The sequence below is a fragment of the Microtus pennsylvanicus genome, chromosome 7, assembly GCF_037038515.1.
Source record: "Microtus pennsylvanicus isolate mMicPen1 chromosome 7, mMicPen1.hap1, whole genome shotgun sequence".
Taxonomy (NCBI): Eukaryota; Metazoa; Chordata; class Mammalia; order Rodentia; family Cricetidae; genus Microtus; species Microtus pennsylvanicus.
This window is the reverse complement of record NC_134585.1, coordinates 78,801,420-78,824,407: the sequence shown is the minus strand read 5'-3', so window position 1 is coordinate 78,824,407 and position 22,988 is coordinate 78,801,420. Positions and strand designations below refer to the sequence as shown.

The window sequence follows — 22,988 nt, the reverse complement described above, 5'->3', positions numbered from 1 at the left end:
AAAGCTGCAGATTACTAAGGGTTTCAGTGATCTCCTCTCCAGCCTCTGAGATGAGCTGATTCGCACAGAGTTAGAATGAAAGAGAGTACTAATACTGTGAGCTTCTTTGTCTTTTCCTATGGGGGGCAATGTCTGTACAGGGGTGTGAAGTTAACAGCATTGATGGCAAAGTCTCTGTATGAGTGCTCCCTTTGATGCTGTCCTTAAGAACAATGTCTCTCTCTAGACAGTATCCTTTTCTGGCAGTTAGACTGATGATCTAGGGATGGGCTTATTGTTCTATGCAGCACACATTTTTCACACTGTCTCAATTGTACATCCACTAAGTATCTCACTACCCTGTGCAGATCCCATAATCTCTAAGAAGGACTCCTCTCTCCTGTCTCTTGACCTGGACAATCTGTATATTAATATTACTGTCTGAGAGATATGACATTTCCCTTCCTGGTCTTATAGTTCTCTGTAGATAATCTGAAGAAGCCCAACAGTTTCAATAAAATCAGACAACAAATTTGTCCCATCAGTCTCATTTCTGATTAAATGTACAAAACAGTTATTTCCTATGAAAATATTTCATAATTGACTTTAAAATAACAGAGTAATGACTAAATCACAGGTCCTAAGGAAGGAGTCAACACTCTCTTAATAAAAATTGAAATCAACACCTCCTACTACAAAAGATAAACTCAACAAACATCTGCGCTTAGTTGGACTGGTCAACACTGGAAAAACTAAATAGCTCTAGTGACATTTAGCATGGCCATTAGTTTTCCTTTCAGCCATATGCTTCTAAATATACATTTAGCAAACATTTGGAAAACAGAAGTAGGTAGATCTCTGTGAGTTCAAGGCCAGGCTGAACTATAAAGTGAGTTCTAAGTCAGTGAGGGGGCCATAATGAGAACTTGAAACAAAGAAGAAGGAGGAAGAAGAGGAGGAAAGTAATGGAGATGAGGAAAAGAGAGAAAGAAAAGATTATGGCAATCAAAAAGACAACAGTTGGAAACATACCTACTTCCTCTTTTAAGAAGCTAGTGTCATTTCTATATTCTTTATATGAATAAGCATGTCAACTTATTATATCTGAAAATTGCCCATGTAGAAGAATTCCTAATTGGAAATAAATAGTATAATGAGGAAGTATTAAAATCATGTCTAAAAGATGAATCAACAATATCTATTATAATGGATAGATATGTGTAATTGATTGAAGGAACTAGGGGATGGTCATGAGGTAAGAAATAAAAATGACTACCAAAGACTATATAAGAGGATTTGAAGGGATTTATTAAACCAGATGAAAATGTGCATAGAAACAATTATAAGGAAGTATGAGACAACATTTGCTAGAATGGGAAAATGACACAGAACACGACAGGCTGAAACACATTTAGAAGACAGACATCACCTTAAGGGAGAAGTCTCAATGGCTTTATGCCCAGCAGATACAAACAACGTACTCATACTAATGTTATAATCAGTCATGCTTCTTTTTTTCCTTTCTTGCTATACAGGCCAGGTTGATCTTGAGTTTACAACTATCGCTTTGAATTTATTCCTCTAGTGCTGGGATCAATGGTGTTCAGCACCCATATGACTCAATAACTACATATATATAATATCCTCTAGTATATATGTCATAAGCAATGGAAATGACATGAATTTTGGTAGGAGACACATCCCTACCTTTGACCTCATCACTGCCTGGTAAAACAACCAAGAGTACTGAAGAGTTTACAAATCTCTAAAACTCCATCTACATTTTCTGACAGCCCATGATATTTCACAATGTCTGTAAGTATTGGTTCTTGTTCCCCCTTTGGATTGCTTTCTCCAAGGGGTGGGAGAGTTATTGAATAAGAAACCTACATGAGACATGCAGCTTGATGGAGGGAGGAATTTTCGCTTGGTACAAAGCCTCAGGGTAGATAACATATACCAGATTTTATCTAACTCATGAGAAAGCACACCCTTGTACTTAAAGCTGTTTTGCCTAGGAGTGCAATAGTCAGGACAGCAAACTGCTCTCTACAGGGCTGTGAAGAGATTAAGCAGAAATGGAAATTCATATAGCAACAGGATATGATAAATCTGTGTCTTACTTAAACTTACTAAAAAATTGAAAAGGACAAATAATTTAGAAGCTCTTAAATGAATGGTTTTAATAATTAATCTTTAGAGTACTTTAGGCAAGTACTCATGCATAACCTTGTGTGTGTAGGGGGTATCTTTTAACAGACAGAGTTTGAGAAGTAATCCTTTGGAGGGAACGAGTAGAGTATGGCCTCATAGAACTGAGACAAAGTCATGTGCTTTTTCCGGGTCTTAGACAAAGAACAAAGGCAGTCCCTGTGATCCACACATGAGAATTCAACTGGAGCCTGCTCCTCACTAGCAAAATGAGTATCATACTCAGGAGTGAATGTCCTCACAGAACCCGGCAGGGTTGGCTGATGATCAAGAATTCATACAGACTTAGAGTCTTGGCCAATTTTTTTTTTATCATATCATCAAACTGACTAAAGACAACTTAACCTTTCAGAACTTCACATTTCTTACCTGGAAATAAACAGAAAGTGCAACATCCTTCACAAGAATTTTGTGATGATCAGATAGGTGAAGGTAAACATATGTTCATTTCAGTAAGTACTAGTTTTCTGTTGACTTCTACAAGTCAACACATCAATACTGACCAAATGGTAAATTCATATTCTTTTGAGGGATTCTCTCATTATTATGGGATTCATTTCTGTTTTCCTTTGCTATAATCAATCACAGGTTGACAACCACACAATTAAAATCCCATATCAATCTGGTTTCCATTTCTACTACCTTAAATATCTGTACATTACTCTGATTAAAGTTATCAGTTCTGATTCTCACTTCCAGTCCTTTTCACAATTGACTTCTACCTGCATCCGATGCAGTTGACCTAACTATCGCCCTCTCTAACAATAGTTTCCAAGCCACTTACTTCTGTTTTTCCCCTAGGACATTCTCCTGGACCAAACTATACAGTGTCTCGAGGCTCTGCCCTACTCTGCTATACAGTGTTTTATTACAGGCTCTTGTCCACAGGAACGGCTTTCATCTGACCTCCAGCCTCACTCTACCACTTGAACTGGTTAATGAACTATCAGAGCATGGGAGACAAACAGAGGCTTTAGGAGGCTACTCTTTTATGCACCTAATAGAAAGTGTGTCCTGCATAGCAGCTGTCCCAAAAGAAAAGAGAGATGTATGGCAAGTATGAGTCCAGCAATCACTCTCAAGCCAAGGTCACCCAACCCAGCAGAGCTTAACATCTCTAAGTGAACAACAAACAATTCATTTGTAGGCCTCTGCATTTTAAAGGCAGCGTATTCCCTAGCCAACACTGGTCACTGCTCTATTTTGTTTTTCTTTTATATTTTTACAATATTTATATATTTTAATGTGATACCTTGAGAATGTGACTTATGACTAACCATGAAGTTTATTTGTATCTTATGTAAACATAGCGGGGGCTTGATTTTACACAATATTTTTAGTGTGCCTGCCTTCTGGCTGTTACCCATCATATGAAGTCAGGTGGAGAAATTTCCACTAGCAGCATAACATCCGTGCTTTCAGAGCATTTTAAATTTGTCACTTTTAGACTAGGGATACTGGTAAAAAACCTGTAGTAGAATCCCTATCATGATAAGCATTATAAAAGGTCTTTGCAATAGCAAGAGCCTTCAGCTCAGTCTGAGATGTCCTCCTGGCTGATGATTGTCTGAGCAGTAACTCAGTCCAGTCATCCTGGTCTCCAAAACTAGCAGTCCTTTCCCCATTGGAGTCGATGGCCACTCCTCAGGCATGCACACTCTACTCCTCTGACACTGACACTCTAAGGAGTCACGATGTATAGGTAGCATAGCCTTTCTCTCCTGTCTTAAGTCTCAAGAGGCTATGGCTAGTTACATACTCTTCTCCTACTCTAGAGAACAGGTATCTAACCAGAAATATGGGCGTAGCTATGTAAAGATGAGTACAAAGAAAAATGCTTTATGTTATTTGAATCTAAACTCTTTTCTTTTATAAAACATGTTCTCCCAGTTCCAATTTCATTGCTTTAGTACTGCGACATTGTCTCTCCTAACATCTGTTGGATTCACATAAACTTTATCGCAAAACTGCTTTCCAGAGGCTTTTTGTTAACCTGTTAGTGCCGATACTGACAGTATCAAGATGATGAATGGTTAAAACAAGATCAGCATAACTGCATCAACTCTAGGTTAGGTGAATATGGAAAAGAGAGGCACAATAGTTTCTTCTCAGTGACAAAGAGCCTGAAACCCATGTTCTGCTTATATGTTTAGATAAAAGGGATGTCTCAAAGACCCTTTCAGGGTAAAATAAGATTAGATATTCTCTAAATTCAGCACCATCCTCCAGATCTTATTCTTGGAAACATTAAAGTATGTTCAAAATGGCATGTGACCACTTAGATAAGTGACGTTTGAAGCATTTCCATCACCAACCTGCAGATATTGTTGACTGAGTCTTCTGGACAGTGGTGGTGGCATTTACAACGAAGGACCTTGGGGCGAGGCGTGGGGGCTGTACTCTCGCCATCCTCTTTCTTGGTACCCACATTTAATTTTCCTGAGCTTCGTAAGAGCATGTTATCAACGAACTTCTCTGTAAAAGAATAAAGAGCAATGATTATGGCAGTCATCCAGCCTTCTGTCCAAGAGATGATAAGACATTAAATTAAAATGAGAGCACTTATGACAGAGTTCAAACAAAAGACAGATATTTTGAAATTTTCATAAGAGTTTATTTATATTTAATAAGACATCTACTTATGTCTCACAGAGAGTAATAGATACAAATAATGCTTTCAGAATATAATTTTATTCATTAAATTAGAATAATTGTATTTAGCTAAGTAAAAAACCTCAATGAAACAGTACTGTAAAGATTACTCTATATATTGATATTAAGGATGAATGATGTCAGTCTCATTTTTCACATAATAAATTCAAGTCTTGAATTTTAACTAATTAATCTGAACACAGTCAAATAATGGAGCCAGCATTTTAAACCCAAATTGTCTGAAACCTAGCACTATGTTTTTTTTTTATCATATCACAAGGTTGATTTGAGGCCTATCATTGAATTAAATTGCTTTCTATTGTTGTGATAAAACCCTGACCAAAACCAACTTGGAGAAGAAAGGCTTCATTTAATCTTATAACTTCTGTATCCCATCTCTAACTGAGGAAATCAGGGCAGAAACTGAAATATTCATGGAGACATGATGGTTTCTGGTTTCTTCCCCTGGCCTGCTCAGCCATGTTTCTTGCACAGCCCAGCACCACCAGAGCAGGAACAGAACCATCTGCAGTGGTCCAGAGCCTCCTGCATCCATTAGCAGCTAAGATAATGTTCCATAGACATGTTCTCAGGACAAGTTGATGGAGACAGTTCCACAGTTTAAGTTCTATCTTCCCTAATGACTCTAACTTGTGCCAAGTTGACAAAAACTAACTCACAAATTCATCCACATTTAAGCTGTAAAATGTGTGTAGAAAAATAAAAAAATTAGAAACTACATATTTCAAAAGGTGCCTCTTCTTCATTAGCTTTTACATATGAAAGTGTTGTATGCTATTACATGGTTGCTTCTGCCATCCTTGATGGGAGACTACTGACACAGGAAAGATCTCCCCGGGGCAGATTTTCTGGGTTTAATCACAGATATTCCTATCTTCTATATAGTTGTCTTAGATAGCTTTATAATACTCTGCAATACATTCTATTATTCTTAAGGTATCTTATGTCAAAAATTGGTGTGTGCATGTTATATAAAAAGAGCACATATTAGTTAATATCTCTTATGCTTCTGGCACTGTGACCAGAACTCTTACAAACCTGCCACTGAGTAAATTATCTTCTTACCAATGTAAAATTTACATTGTTTAAAAATTACATTACAATGTTTAAAAATTTCTTTCAAACCACATCAGCATGGACTGTAATTGTACCAAATTTCAATAAAATGTTGAATTATAGATGTTTTGGTTAAGAAAAACTAATGTTACAATCAGAAGTAATGAATGGAATGTGACAAATACTGTAGAGTACATTTGCTATATATTTTACACATGACTATAGTCATGAATTGAATCAGGAAATGAATTTAGGAAAAATATCTGTGATAACCTTCCCCAGACCTTTTGTTCTTTGTGCTAATTAGCCAAAATTTCATGAATAATTTGTGTAAAAATCATTAAGATATTCAAACCAGGTGGTACGGGTATATGGCTGAGTCAGCACAGTGCTCACTGGGCAAGCTTGAACACCTAAAGTTCATCCCAAGCACCTATAATAAATAGGTGGTCACAGCGGTGCCTATAATGTCAGTGATGGGGCGGGCAGAGGTAGGAAGACTCTCAGGGCACGCTTGCCGGGGATATTGTAATCCAACCATATACTAGATTTCAGTATGTTCACACTCTTCTATATGATAGAGTACTCTCCTGCAAATCAAACTCTGAAATACAGAGAAATGGAACAGTTTTTCTAACACCTTGTCTTGCAAGCCATTTGTTAAGAATCTGTTCCTAGAAGAATGTGAAAACTTGGTTAAAGCAGTACATGTAGGTACCTCCACAAATTGTCCTGTCACTGTAAATTTATTCCTTGTAAATCAGGCTAAAATCATACTAAGTTGATAACCTGAGTTGCCTATAGGGACAGCATGATGAAAGAGAGTATGCAAAAATATTACTTCCTGCTTCCTCTCATAGCAGACCCTTATTTTTTGAAGTTTAAAAACAAAAACAATAAATATTCACTTAATATGCAGATGCCCTATAGGCTAGTAACTTTTCTCTCCCACAGTTGAAGGACACGGGGAAGGTAAATCTTATGCTTACAGTACTAGATAGTGTATTTTCCATTTCTTCCCTTCAAGTCAGGGGCTTCAAAAACAAAGCACGATGAAGGCAGAGGTACTATTTCCAGTATGCAGTGGACACTAAATCCTTCCTGCCCTCTTTCCCAACCAGGCTTTGTCTTCTTCTCTGGAGAATTGAAGCAGGTCAAGGGCAAGTCAAAGGCTAAAGAAAGAAATAACAAAAGCGCTCTCCTCCCATGTTATCCTATAAGTGAAGGATCTTAGTGAAGAGTTCTATCTGGAAGCTTCCAGTCAGCAATTTTAGTATGTCATGCTCCCATGCATGAGTCACTAGTTCATGGCCAGGAGATATCTGAGGAGAGCCCCAAACTTCAACACAAAACAAATTTATGGAAAAATAACGAGGAAGAAATAGATTCGTGTATAAAAGCAAGTAACTGTAAAAACAATTGATATCAATACTCGTAGTTTATTAAAAAGCATGCCAGCAATACAAAAGAGTGTGGCTGTGAAAAGGGCATCATGAATGAGGAGCTCTAAATATATGACGGCATCACTGAAAATCTCAGAAGATGAGTTCAAACATGAACATGAAGAAAGGTATTCAGAGACAAACACAGCAAGAAAGAGGTTCAGGGATTGCATGACTATCAGTATGAAAAAAATCAACATAGGAGACTCGAGCAAACAGTAGATCATCAGGTCAATAAGTCATGCACTGACTATCACAAGTTTCTAGTTTGAAAAGATGTGAGCTTTAGAATAAGACTCATGGGGCTGGAGAGATGGCTCAAAGGCTAAGAATACTTGCTGTTTTACATAGGACCCTGGTTCAATTCTCGGCATTAGCTAACAACCTACTAATAGATTGACTCATTCATTTTCCATTTCTGCTGATTGAAAATTTGAACATGAATATATGATAGGAACAAGAGACAATATGGGAATTGGTATTTTTCCTCTGTAGCACGCACGAGCAGACAGAAGTATGTGTGTAGACCATTGTAGTGCAGGTGGTGAGTGAGAACGCAATTGCCCTTGCTGTTATGGAAAGGCAAGAGGTAGTGGTCCAAACTGTTAATTTCCTGATACCGAAGAAACATTTTAAAGAAAGAATGAAAAGAGGCATACACATCATTGCTCATGGAGAGAAAGAACTGGAAAACACTATTTAAAATACATCTCTACACTGTATTAAAACAAGCATGTGGGAGACATGGATGGGCTCGCACCATTATTCAGATATATGTGAAAAATATAAAGTATCTGACTTGCTGCACATTTTCTGTGAAGGAAGAATTTCATATCATGAAATTTTTGTTTGCATCTAAAAGGGCTGTTGCATTTGTTTCCTCATCTGAACTTATCAGTGGGGTAGGAAATCAGAACTAATAATATTTAAGAACTATTAAGTGAATTTGAAAACTGCTTTTCTATTCAAAACAGGAAATTGTTTTCACATCCTGATATGGAATAACAAAGATTCACGAAAAGCAAATCCAAAACTGAAACCTTCAAATTCAAGAAGATCATGTTCCTTAGTTCATCTTCACTTCTGGGAGTCACCGCTGAGCCACTGTGAATGCCTTCTTGGCAGGGACACCAAGGGCACTAGTTGTTTTAGACCATGCTTTGCTTTATTTTTTTCTTTTCTTTCAAGATAAAGTCTCATTATGTAGCTCGAGCTGTCCTTGAATTCACTCTGTAGCCAAAGCTCTCTTCAGCTTGTGAAACTCTTGCCTCATACAAAGAAAATAGACTCCAAAAAAGCCAGTATAAGCAGTAGGAATAAGTCCTGGTGTCACTGCCAGTGGCCCCACAGTCTGCCCCAGCCATACAACTGTCACCCACATTGAGAGGGACTAGTTTGAACCTATTCTGTTTCCTTCTCTGTCCGGCTGGAGTTAGTGAGCTCACATTAGCTCAGGTAAATGTTTAGGGAGAGCCTTGGACCTTCTTCAAAGCAATGTGCCTTACCCTCTCTGAGGAGTGGATGGGGGGTGGTATGGGAGAGTTAGGTGGAGGGAAGGGAAGGAGGGAAGGGAGTGGGAACTGGGATTGGTATGTAAAATGAAAAAAGATTATTTGTTTTCTTTTTTAAGTAAATAATAAAACTCCTGCCCCAGCCTTCTAAGTGCTGAGACTACAAGCATGGGGCAGCCCTTCCCAGTTGGCTGACCACACTTTTGTGTGCTATTGTGTATACTCTCCAAAGTTTTTGGAAAACAAGTATACTTCATTCAATCTTGTTGATTATCAGCAATCTATTTGTTATAGGTTAAACATTCCTGAAAACCCCAAATCTAAAACATCTACAAACCCAAAATTTTTTTGGTGTTTAAATGCTGTCACATAACTTGACATTTATAAACTTTCATGTAAGAATTATTTTAAAATATTTCTAAACTTACTTTCAGGCATTTTTACAATGTGTATATGAATTAATGGCACATTTAGAACTGCATTTAGATGTGGGTCCCACCCCAAAGGTATCTTGTTATACAGAAGCAAATATTCCAGCATTAAAATAAATAATAATCAAAACACTGAGACCTCATACACTTCTGTACTCAAGCATCTTGGATAATGAACACCCAGTCTGTACTGTTTTCCAGACAATCTTATATTATCCACTTCAGCTACAAATGTCAAATATCCAAGTCTAGAGACTCCAAGCATCCTTTATGACCAAAAGTTGGCTTAAAAACACTGGGAAGAAATCAAGTAAAAGTTAGCCTTCACATAAAGATGATGAAGATGAATTATTGTTTTTAATCTTTATGTAGACAGAATGGAGGCTATTTTTAAACCAGAAAGACAGCAACAAGACCAGAAGATATATTAGTATCACTACCTCATAACAGAGACAATAAAGACTTCTTTAAATGTAGGTAGCAATCAATAGCCATCCGGACTGAACCTATAAGCTGGTTTTCATACAATGTCAATTAAGTAAATGGAAGAAGTGAGATGAGAAAAATCACTGCTTCTGATTCGATTTACCATTAAACAAATGGCAAACTGACAATCTGACAGAACTGGGGAGAAATTTCTTGTTTCTGTCATAATAATGAAATCAAGGAAGTAATTTATATACATGTATGTGGTTGCTATTTATTAGTCTATATATTGTTAATTCTCCAGGAATGAAAATCATTAGTTCACAGCTCTCAGCCACCAGAAAACACTGAACAAACTGAGTAAAAACCAGAAGACAATACTAATAACCTGCTCAGCAGAGTGTATATTCAAGGGTTTAAAGCATTAATGCAATGAATGGACCAGCCAGACCCTTCTCATGTTAAGTGTGCCCAAAAATGGCTGCACAGAGGTGCAAAAGGGCCTATTAGGAACTTCATAGTTTTAAGTTGTAATTGTGGGAAGGAATTTATAAAAGGGTTAATTTCATATATAATATTACACTAAACCCAAGCAAAATCCAGCCCCACAAATAAAAGCCAGGCACTTGGAGTCATAAACAAAACAGTATAATCAGCTAAAGCCTGAAAGGGGCAATTGATTAGATGCATATACAAAGAATAATAATTTTATTTAAAATGCAATAATTTTGTTAGCAATGTTTCAATGCTGAAATAAGAAACAGAAGATTAACTATGCCAATATTCAGACGAACACATTAGGAATAATTAAAACGCATTTCAAATACCAGATGTTTCATTAAAAGAACATCTCAGCGATCTTGAGTTGCCTGTAGTTCTCTGACTTGGGGTTGAACTCTGAAATATCCCCTGCCTATATTAGAATGTCTGCTGTCATTGTTCAGGTCTGGAAATGTTGACTGTCTTCATTATTCTACAAGGTCTACACTAGAGGGCAGGCAGGAGCAAGAAGAGAAGTGGAAATCAAAAGTTTGCATTCTCATGGAAGAAAAAGTTAAAGTACTGAATTGTTGGAATTCGATAACAATCCTTCTCATTTTCCTCAAATATTCAATAATAATAATGTCAATTAATTTCCACTTTCTTTTCAATCAGTGATTTAAATAACTATTTATTTCTTTGAACAGTTATTTTCTAAGATTCAAAATGGAATTTTGGTTCCAAAAAGCTTGAGGAAAACTGAGTATTGGAAAAAGCTCGAAGTTTGCATCTCAAAACTAGAGTCACATGGAAAGATGTTGGTTCCTGGGGGATGCTACTGCTCAGGGAATGTCAAGTGACAGATGTGGTCACTGACCAAAAGAGCCTGACAAATGGGCCCACCCCTCTCAGCTACCTCCTTAATAATTGGCCTTAGTGACTAACTGATCCTCCTTAAAGAATGTGGCAAATGGCAGTAGTCCTTGGATAGAGCTCTAAGGGATGTGCTGGTATCATAAAATAGGGCCTTCATCATTAAATACCTGTTCATGTCCCTATTCCTTAGCATTGTGTTTTTCCCCATAAGCACACACCCACATTACCACACCACTCAGGTTGTGCTGGATGATCGAAATGCCAATGTTATAAACCATCTAAAATCCTACGGGAGACCCTAAACCAACTGATGAAAAAAAATAGCTCTGGTCATTTGTTTGTAATGTCAGATTGTAATTTGAGTAAATCATAAAATGGTTAAATAATCAATTATTGTTAACTTATATTTGCACTTACTTGTTTTGTATGTAACTAATGAAGAATTATCAGTCCAACCAGCACAAGGTATGAGAAAAACTTAAAGGTATTTTGGCATCACTATTGTAAAGTTTAAACATTGCCGGGCCTTCATGCTGGCTTTATAGTGCTTCTGAATTTACAGAAATTCAATCAAAATGTTGATTTCAATAAAAATATACAAAATACTTCTGAACATTAATTAATTATAAGCATTTTGATAAAATTTTCAACATAATGAAAATAGGCAGCCAGAAAGCCACCATGATGTTCATAGGCATTAAATAACACACTGAGTCCATATATATGCACAATCACCGAGGAATATAAAAAACTTATTTATCCCTGTATTTTAAAATATTTAATATGTCAATTCAGGTCAATAGTGTTGGAAAAGAAACTAAACCATGGTCTCTCTGATGATAATCCCAAAGAATCACCTAGATCTGGGCAGATTCCCAAGCGAGGAGCTGCAGTTCTGTATATTTTTATCTATGCTCTGCTTCTCAGTTATAAACCTATAAAGATGGATGTTCAACTTGCCACTGTACCAGGTCTGCCAAATGTGCCAAGGACATCTTCACATAAAACACCAGTTGACTAGGTGATGTGTGTGTGTGTGTGTGTGTGTGTGTGTGTATGGAGCCAGAAAGATAAGATGCTTGCCTGCATCACGCCAGATATATATTTTCTCCATACAAACAAAGCCCCAAGAAAGCATTTAAGATCTTTCAGTTTCTAAACTTAAATTGGATAATTACTAAAGGACACCTTAGTTACAGTGCATAATGGCCAAAATACAGAAATATATTAATAATTCATATATCTAAATATATTTAGCATAAAATTGGTGTTGTATGTATATACATAAACTAATCTTAGAATTCAACTATAAATTACAATCATTAGCAGTGCATTTAGCAGATAATTTATGATGAAAAATTAATCAAAAAAAGTTAGAATATTCAAAGCCTATTACAGAGTTTTAAGAAAACTCTATAAACAGTTTACATATTACATGGCTAAGCATAAAGCTTTGTTGTTGGATTTTTGCTGTTATTGTTTATTTACACATTATACATTATAGAAAAGTTTTGTACAAACTAAACCAAAAATGGTGTAAATTACTAAAATACACTTATTTTTGTTATTACAAGAGCATACATTTTCTTATTAAAATATGTTATAACCATTTAGATAAAAATGGATCAACTATTTTTTCAAAACCTTTATTTGGGATAATATTTAAGTCATTAAATCTATATTCTTAAACTTTGTCTTTTAAAACTATATTTGAAGGCTGGGAAGAGAGGGAGATGGGGAGAGAGGAAGGGTAAGGGTAGGGGAAAGAAAGAAGGAAAGAAGAAGAGAGGGAAAAAAGAAAGAAAGAAAGAGAAAGAGAGAGAGAGAGAGAGAAAGAAAGGCTTGAAAGAATACAGTTCTGATGTTTATATTCTATAAATTGAGAATTGAATGTAAAACAACTTGGAATGTCAAAAGGTATAATAAATAATACCACAAGGATTTTACACAGCTCTAACACTTGACTTTAAATACTTTTGGATAATGCTGGGGTAATGGTAGTGTCAGGCCAATACTTTCAATATGAAAGTTGAAATAATGTATATATAATTCAACTGTCATAAAGTAGAATAAGTTATATTTTGCAGCTAAACTGCTCTTTCCTGTCATTTGGATTTAGTACATCAGATTTTGAGTCATCTGAGATTCCGCCTTCTATGACAAGAAAGAAAGGTTCAAAAGAGAGAGAAAGAGAGAGAGAGAGAGAGAGAGAGAGAGAGAGAGAGAGAGAGAGAGAGAGACCATGCATGCACCTTTGTGGGCTTTCTGGGTCTTCTCTACATTTCTTGGAGAAGGATTCAAGAAGCTGAGCCCCCAAGATCCAGATGAAGAGTGGAAGGAGTGAGAGTATGAGCAAGGAATTCAAGACCATGATGGGGTCATCCACTGAGACAGTTTGCTTGAGCTAATGCAAGCTCACCAACTCCAACTAGGCTAGGTGGGAGTGAAGAAGCATGGGATCAAACTAGTCCCTCTGAAGGGGGTTGACAGCTGGGGCAGACTGAGGGGCCATTGATAGTGACATTGGGATGTGTCTCTACTTGCATATACTGGCTCCATGGGATCCTATTCTCTTTGGATGTAAACCTTGCTCAACCTAGATGTAGTAGGGAGGGCCTTGGACTTTCCACAGGGCTGGGTGCATGGCACTGCCTTAGGGTTGGAGGGGTGGGGGGAGGGTCTGCGGAGGGAGAGGGAGGGGACTGGGAGGAGGGGAGGGAGTGGGAATTTGGATTGGTATTTTTTTTAAGTAATAATAATTAAAAAAAGAAAGTTAAACTCGTACCTAACACAAGGCTGTATGTAATAGGACAATCAAATTGATTATTAAACTATATGAAGCCTCTCCATAGCAACAAAAAAAAAGCTGTGAAATAGAAAACTTCTCTCCCTACTCACTTTTGATTTCTGCATGCTTGTTATAAGGTTGCTGAATTTCCTGGACTGACAGACATGAAAAGGAGGCCCAGAATCACTAGGGTTCCCACTCAAAAGCCCAGCACCGTGGGCACCACTAATCCTGCACCTGTGATGTGTTATTCAGCCGTTAAGAAATGTGTCCCAGTCTGCGGTTGCCTAATGCAGCTCAGCTGTTTCCCTCAGTCCTCCCTTTGATTATGAGCTGGCCAGGAAGATTACTCCAGTCAGGCGTTGAGCTATGTTCAGGATCCATAGCATATGATAGGGTCAGGTGAAAGAGAAAAGAAAACTCTCAAATAAAAAAAAAAAGATAAAAGAAAGAGAGAGAGAGAGCGGGAGGGAGAGATGGAAGGAGGGAGGGAGGAAGGAAGGAAGCAGGCAGGGAGGCAATGACCACAAAATATTATTATACCTCATTTGCAGATTCCCAGATAGTTAAAAGCTTTCTCTGACTTTACAGAAGTCAGAAAACAATTTTAAATTTGTTATTTAAATATCTGGAGCTCCACTGTAATAATACCATTCTCCAGGAAAGTATGACAGCATGCTATGTCTCCAGGATAGCTCCAGCACAATTTCACATATAGAAACCCTTCCTCAAAAAATTTAACCTTTATAAGTCCTTTCTGTAATTCCAAACCATTCATGCTGCTGGGAAATCAGAAGGCAGAACAACAATCGCCATTGTCCTTATACTTTTAAAAATCAAAGATATTGTACCATTTGTTTTTACCCAATCAGAGGTGGTTTCAGGTATAAAAATTACAATTCAGATTCCATTACCCTGCTGACATAATAAAGGTGTGGTAAAGCCAGAATACTGTAAACATCATAGGAATTCTGGAAAAGCCAAGTCCATTTGGAAGTATCTATCATGCAAACCCATAACAACTACAGACTTGAAGAGAGGAAGGAGAAACAGCACTCGCTGAGCTCACAAAGCCTTAAGATCCAAGTGGGGAGCAGTGTCCTTGTACCCATTCTGCTACTTTTCCTTTGTCCTGGTTATGCTCCCTCACACCAAAACTTTTGTGGTATTCTTTTATATTCTGCACAAATTCCACACCATGTTTCTGAGGCTACTTTCTGTGCCACATTTAACACATTTAAGATTTAATCTAGATACCATGTATTTTTTTTTACCAATACCAGAGGGCTAGGAAATAATTGTAGGAACAATAAAAGCCTGGAGAAAATTATATCATCTCCAAAATGTAACTACAACTTATATGTATATTTAAAAGGAATTTTTTGTTAATTTATGTTTTGTTTAGAAAATAATTTTGTTGTCAGATACAAGTATTTTTCTCATTAAAGAAAGACCTATGTGTATGCATAGCATGTTTGTGGAAGAACAGTAAGAAGGAAGTTATTTTCCACAAGGACATTCTCTTGTCATCAGATTAGACAAGTCTCAGTGGCTTTCTCTTACATGCAGATAGAACCATTAGAATACTGCATCGTAATTCTCGAGCAACCCTGAAGGATGACGTGTGATGCAAATGTTAGTTTTCTCCTTACTTTTCCCATTTATCTATGCTGAATGTACAAAGTAAAATAAGAAAGCTGGATAATGTTATGAATATATATATATATATATATGACTAGAATACATAGCTTCACAAACTCAGAGGGAAACAAAACAACACCATTTGTCCCCACTAATCAAATCGAATTGGCTACTAATGAGGTTCACAAACTGTACCCCACCACCACTACCTTATTTGTGGGAAGAAGACAGCCAAGCAACAGTGGTGCTACATTCTAGGCAGAAGCAATTAGGAACAATCTTAAGTGAAGTTATGTTATTATAAACGCTGTGCTATCTTCAATCTGTGGAAGGCACACACTGGGACGTTCTGGCCCGAGGCTGCTCAAGCTGTCCTTCTTTTGATAAAAATGATTTTGGTTTCTGAAACATTTTCTAAAGTCTTTTCAGTTTTGTTTTTTGTTTTGTTTTGATGGTTGTATAACACTCAGTGCCTCAGTGGTTTTGTCTTTGAACGTCTCCCCAACTTTTCTTTCCATTTCCTTTCTTCGGGCATTGTTTATTTTTAGAGGCAAGATTTTTTTGTTGCAGTCTAGGCTGGCTTGAAATGTACTGTGTAGCTAAGACTGACTTCAAAGCCGAGGCAATTCTCCTGCTTCAGATTCTTAAATGCTGAAATTACAGGAGCGAGTTACCATACACGGCTTTTATTTATTTTTATTCAACTCCCATACTTCCATTTATGCCAATAACATTTTCACACATTTTATTCTAAATTAAAGATGTTTCCTTCCTCCTTTCAAAATTATCTTCAATATTTGGGTTATTATAATACATAGACCACCAAAACTCAAAAAGATTGACTGTAAGCTGATACATGAAAACCACACCAACAAAAGGCAGATAACTTATATGTTGTATTGCTTCACCCTGATTATATTGATAAATTGAGTATATCATCTCAGATTTCAAATGGAGGAAGATAGGAAATATGCACTTAGCATGCTTTACATGAATAATGAAAATAGATGCTTCCAAACCATCATGATTCTGATACAGAAACAAAAGACTGGCTGTCTTCAACTACCACCACAGTCAGAAGCTCTTCCACAACCATAAAACCATGGGTTTAGGCAAAAATTTTGACAAAAGGTATTAGCATGTGTTTCAGCTATCAAGCACCAGTCATTTTATTTACCTACAACTTTTCTCTGCAAAACTCCAGAAAAACTGGGCTGGAACAATGATCGATTCAGGAGAGAGCTTGCATCACAAGCATAGAGACCTGAGTTCCTGAGTTTAGTCCCCCAGAACCCTCACCAAAAAAAAAAAAAAAAAGACAAGCAAGAAGCCAAGTATGGTAGGTAGTACATTCAAACCTGAGTGCTGGGGCCTACTGGTGTCTACAACTCACTGAGCAGTCGTCCTACTGTGGAGCTCCAGCACAATGAAAGACTATCTCAAAACACAAGGAATAGTAGCCAAGGTCATCATCTGACCTCCACACACTTCACCGTGGACCTGTGTGCTCCTTTACACGTGTGCACATGCATACACAAATCAGTGAAATAAAAAGAGGTTGGCGAAGTCTATCAGCTCTAGCTACTATCCAAGTTGGGTTGGTTGATTAAAAAAAAACAAAACAAAACACAGAAGTAGCTTGTTTAAGACAGTTGTTTTGTTTCTCTATAGAAAGTCTATGGCAACCTTTCAGAGTAAATAGATCTCTTAATAAGTGATAAACTCACAACTGAATCTATTTTTTCCTGTCGTTTATAAAAGGGAAAACATTTACTTTCATCATTAAAACCATAATAGCTCTGTTAGTAACTTGAAGTGTCTCCCTTGCTATCCTCATATTCATTGGCCTAGGAAGTATTAAAATGGCATTAGTTACTAAACAGGCAACCTGGAATAGAGGACATCTCTGTAGTTACTTCTTACAACTTCCTAACTCTAGCGCCCACAACATGGTAGTTTTGTGCATGTGGAAACCACGGACAAGATTTTCCTTCCTACTTCCTAGCAGTGAAGAAGAAAGGAATCCTTCTAACAGGCACCCTCCCAGCCATTCACCCAACCCAACGAAGCTAGATTCCTGCCTCTGTTAAGTTCGATGCTTTCTCTCCAGCAGAGAGACACGAGCAGAGAGATTCTTAGTTATGGCATGAAGACTCTAGCTGATAATTGTGACTCTTTTAGGGAGCCACTCCACTATAAACCAAGTGCTGAAAGGCCTTTATCTGAGTGTTGGGATAAGCATCAGAAACCACTCATTTAAACAGATTGCAAGAAATCCACTGTTGATGCTTAGACAAAGGCAGCTTGATTCTGAAAGAAGAACCTGCAAATTTAGTAAAACCCAGTGCAGGATGCTTAAATTAAAAAAAAAAGTCAGTATACTGTAACATAATAATACATGTAAAATGCCTGCCATATTTCAAAAGGATCACTAATTCAGTTATGAAAATCATTACAGAGAAGCCTCATACTCAAAATATATTTATGGAAGTTTGATGATCTCTTTTACACAACAACATTTTATGGTAATAGAGATGATGATCAAATGTATATCATCCAGCAAAGCTTTCCCTGTCTATATGTGAAATGCTAATTTAATTGGGTCAGCATTCTTTATCACTACTATTTCTACAGCAAACTATCAAGAAGAGAACTTTGAAAAAGGCCCCATCAAAACAACAACAAAAAACATTAGGGCTCTTTTATCCTTACTATAAATCTATTCATCTGCGTTTATGATCTATTAGTAACTTGTTCATTCAATGCTTCAAGAAAACATTACACAGTTAAACAGAACCTACCTCAGGACACTTGAGGTTTGATTCTGCACATGATTTAGCACAGTATGTGGCTGACAAGGGACCTTATCAGAAGTAGCACTTACACGGACAATGTGAACTTGTCCTGTCAGAAGACAAACAGAAATCTGCTTTTTCCACATGTCAGATGTCAGGAGCATTTCAAAACAATTCTGAGATCAGAGAAGAGAACACACAGGTGTGTATTATGCCAATGAAAGGACCTGAAGGTGAGGGTGCAATCCAATCCCTGCTCCAGCACATTCTTGTGGGTATTATAAACACTCTCCAAAAGAACAGGACACTAATGTTAATTTTTTAAAAAACATCCCATATGGCATGAGAACCATTTGATAGCAATAATGTTCAAGGCACCTCTGTCTCCAACATCAGACTTGCAGTCAGCTTCACACAAACCTACTGTATGTTCTCCAATGTCACCACCATGAATAAAATTGTATCAGCACATACATTTTGGTTATATCACGAGAACTAAAAAACCCCACAGGATTGAGTAACAAATGCTTGTAACCAGTTCACATTAATGGCTGTTGGTCCTGGGGAAGGCATACTGCTCTATGGCTGGCATCATAAGCCTGGTGAAGGATGGCAACCAGGGCTTGCTAAAGTGTTATTCTCGGTCTCCATACATAAAACAGCTGTCTGTCACCTTTCACTCAGCAGCAGCAACCTCAGAAGCCTCCACTAATCTATGCTGCATATCGGACATGGGGTGGAGGGGGAACGTTTCTTATTCTCTTATTCAGTACATTTGAAGAATGTATTTTCAATTTTAATTTAGTTATTTTTGTATTCCTCTTTCTTACACCTTGCCTCACAACTCCAAATTAATGATTCCTCCAAAGTTAATATTCATAACAAAAACAAAACAAAACGGGGCGGTGGTGGCACAAGCCTTTAATCCCAGCACTCGGGAGGCAGAGGCAGGTGGATCTCTGTGAGTTCAAGGCCAGCCTGGTCTACAAGTGCTAGTTCCAGAACAAGCTATAAAACTACAGAAAAACCCTGTCTCGGAAAAACAAAACAAAAACTTAATATTCTTGAAAATTCAGGCTAAAACACCCTCTCCCTCTCACTTGGTCTCAGAGCGTAGGAAACACCAGATACAAAATGCTCTCCGAGTGCTCCCTTGCCCCATCCAGTCCTCCTTGTGAGCTGCCTTCAATTTTCACAGGCTGTCTCAGGAGCTGCCCCACCTGTGCGCTGGATCTTTCACTCCCAGATGGCTGGCTAGTTATCCCCTCCTGGGTGACATCAAAAGAGGCCCTGGCCCAGTCTCAGGCCAGCTGAGGAAAGGCTTTAAGACAAAGAGACTGTGAGTTCCCTGGGAAGAAACAGCAAGTGAGCTGAGAGTCTGAGAGGCTTCGCTTACAGCTTTATAGCAGAACGTAGAAACTTACATACAAAACACGAAACCGGGCACCACCTCTTACAATAGACCAAGTCACACGTATAACAGGGTAACTGAACCCCAAACAGGTGTAAGAATCATGACTCCTAGCCTAAGCTATGTTACTGAGTTGGGAATCTACAGTGCGTCTTTTTGAGGCAGGGAAACAAAAACGCTGACAAAATAAGGCCCAGGTGGCAAGCACAGCAAGCATCTCAGGAAGCAAGGGAAGATTTTCTTGGCTAAACACACCTGTCGACATTAGCACTTTGGTCTGCAGGAAATGATTGTGACATAGCTGGTGACCCCATTCCCTGGACAGGCAAACAGAGGGTGCTAATGGGTGTGTCTAAAGAAAGGAACTACATGGATAGAATAAGAACTGTTAGGCTAACTTCCTTCTATTCGCTGATACCCTCAACACAGTACACCTCCACTTCCGGCTCTACGCTTCCCAAGCCAGGATCTAAGGAAAGAACACATAAGTCTTCTAATATCTAAAATCACAACAAATGAAAACAGATCCAAACCGGCCTAACCCAAAGCACAGGAAAGCATTTCTATTACACATATGAGATTATGTGATATATACAGGGCTCTTAATATATATTGATACAGATGTATGTGTGTGCCACTTGCTTGACCCACCAAATTCAAGCCAATTTAAAGGTTGTGGTCTACATTTACATACTGGCAGGATATTATGCACATTTCAAATTAGTTATGCTTGTGAGTTTGCATTAATAAAACGGACAGGGACAACTTTAGTCATTTTCTAAAATGCTTTATTGGAGAAAAAGTCTTGCGAAAACTTGCTGCCCATGGTTTCTACTAGCACTGCAAAATAAGTGTGGTGTGATAGAAAGGATCAACACTAGAGCTGTGGTAGCAAGTTCTCTCTGTGTAAACTGTCCTTGGAGCTCTAGCACCCGTGTGAAAGCTGGGTGAGGTGGCACACATCTGTAAGCCAGAGCTTCAGGGGAAGAGACAGGAAGGCCCCTAGGACTTACTGCCAGACAATCCAGCAAACTGATGAGCTCCAGGCTCAGTGGGAGACCCTGCCTCAAAAAATAAAGCAGGGAGTGTTCTTATTTCTAGCCTAGATTTCTTCTCCTATTTATTCTCTCTGCCTGGAAGCCCTGCCTATCCCTCTCCTGCCTAGCTATTGACTGTTCAGCTCTTTATTAGACCAATCAGGTGTTTTAGGCAGGCAAAGTAACACAGCTTTACAGAATTAAACAAATACAACATAAAAGAATACAACACATCTTAAACTATATTCCACAACAGTCAAAATTCTTTAAAAACAGATGCAATCCATTTTTCTATCTTGATCTCCTACCACAGTATTCTCCCTGTTCATACTTCCTTACATACACCATGGTTTCTATAGTCCCATATTGTTGCTCATGATATTCTTTATCTTCCAACAGTTTTCTTTTCTTCACCATGTATGTTACAATTCTGAATCAGCTGTATTCTTTGGTTTTAGTGTTTCCATGAAACTTTATTGTGATATATATTTAGCATTTTACAAGTTGGATATATTTTTTTCTGGCATGTGTATCTCTTATTGAAGTTACTATATTTACATGAGTTACTCAAGTCGTTATTAATTTCAATTAAATGTTAGGGTGTTGCAAACAATTTATTTAGTCACATTGAATATTCATGCCTCCATGTATAAATGAGGATGAAATAGTCCTTGTTTATAGATATAGAACGCTTAGACTAGCATGGACTCTGCTCCATAAAAGTTACAGCAGTTCATATAATATCATTAGGGACAGTATGTGAACAAAGAGTTTTCATTTTCAAAGTTAACTAGCCCAGTTAAGGATTCAATGATGATTTGAATCCCTCTAACACTTTTAAGACATTAACAATTGTAAGTATAAAAAGTTTGAAAGAAGTTTTACATTAGCAATATATCTACTACCATAGTGGATGGAAAGACAACCTAAATATAGCATAAAACCATTAAAGACCATTTGAAATGGATTCTGCAGGGTACAAAATAACCTGATCTCTCCAACAAAATCAGTGGTTTACCCCTAGAATTTTATTGCATATAAAGGGTTGCAAATTAAGGTAGGACTTTGGGGAAGAGATAGGCTTGTTAATTGTTCTTATTGTATATAATTTTATAGTAGGTTTAGACCTCTCTTATTTAAATAAAAGGGAGAGGTGCTGCGGGAAGGTTACAGCTAATACCTACCTGCTTACTGGAGTGTGGCCTCCTGGACTATTTACCTGGATGTGGAAGTGTGTCCGGCCCCCTTCCTTCCTTTCTCTGCTTGCCCCTGGGCCCTGTTTTGGCTGTTTTGTTTGCTTTTGGATCTGATCTTCATCCATCGTTCAAGGAGAACATCCTGACCTTGTAAGTCTAACCCTTAATAAACACCTATCTGTTTTCTTAGTTCTGAGTTCTGAGTGTGAGATTCCTTTTCTGTTAAGTGTCCGATCATTTCTGCCTTCAGTTGTGGTATCTCTTCACAGCAGTAGAAACCCTAACTAAGATATAACTTGAATACTTACTTAGAAAATGTGTTAGAAATTGATCATGTTCTCTATTATCTTCCCATCTTAAACAAATAAATAGGTGATAAGAATTATAAGGCAAACTTAGTCACAGTCATATAATAATAATACACATAATAATATATAATAATATAATAATAGTGAATATCCAACATAGTTAAATGATGAAAGATTTATATACTGAGCTGTCATCAGGGTCATGTACATAAAACACTAACATGATTACAGCAATGTCTCCTGAAACACATCCATAATAGTGCTATCTAAATCAAAGAAATGTAGTATGAGTGCTTGGAAACCCATAACCAGACTCTCATTCATAAGAGCTTTAGAAAGACACGTTTACTTAGTCCCTGTGAAACAGGTCCAATAATGTACATAGAAACTCAGAGAAGCAGATGGTGAAAACAATGAAAATTTTAATAGAAATCATGACTGTTGTTAATGTTTGGGGCATTATCATAAAAATGAGTTCAGTAACAGCTTCTTGGCACTTCACAAGTATACTCTCACAACCCCATCTTGTGTAATGTAGAACGGCTGTCATTTAAGATAAGTACATTAATTTTTAAGGAAATATGTTTAACAACAGAATAACAATGTGCTGGTTCCTAAGGCCATAATTATTTATACCAATGTACAGCTTCATGGAACAAGAAATACGTAAATGAAGACTCCACCACTTCTTCATTCACCCTAATATATACTTCAATGTCATAATTAT

General features: G+C 37.5%; 1 protein-coding gene across 8 annotated transcripts in view; it reads right to left on the bottom strand.

The window, feature by feature from the left end:
• Positions 1 to 22,988, bottom strand: part of Bmpr1b (bone morphogenetic protein receptor type 1B) — a 304,001-nt gene that overhangs the window by 37,338 nt on the left and 243,675 nt on the right. For all 8 annotated transcript variants that reach the window (XM_075981227.1, XM_075981224.1, XM_075981223.1 and 5 more), the window contains one exon: positions 4,506 to 4,665. In XM_075981227.1, the coding sequence (XP_075837342.1) occupies positions 4,506 to 4,648 (143 nt within the window). In that variant the 5' untranslated portion in view covers positions 4,649 to 4,665. The remainder of the gene's footprint in view (positions 1 to 4,505; positions 4,666 to 22,988) is intronic.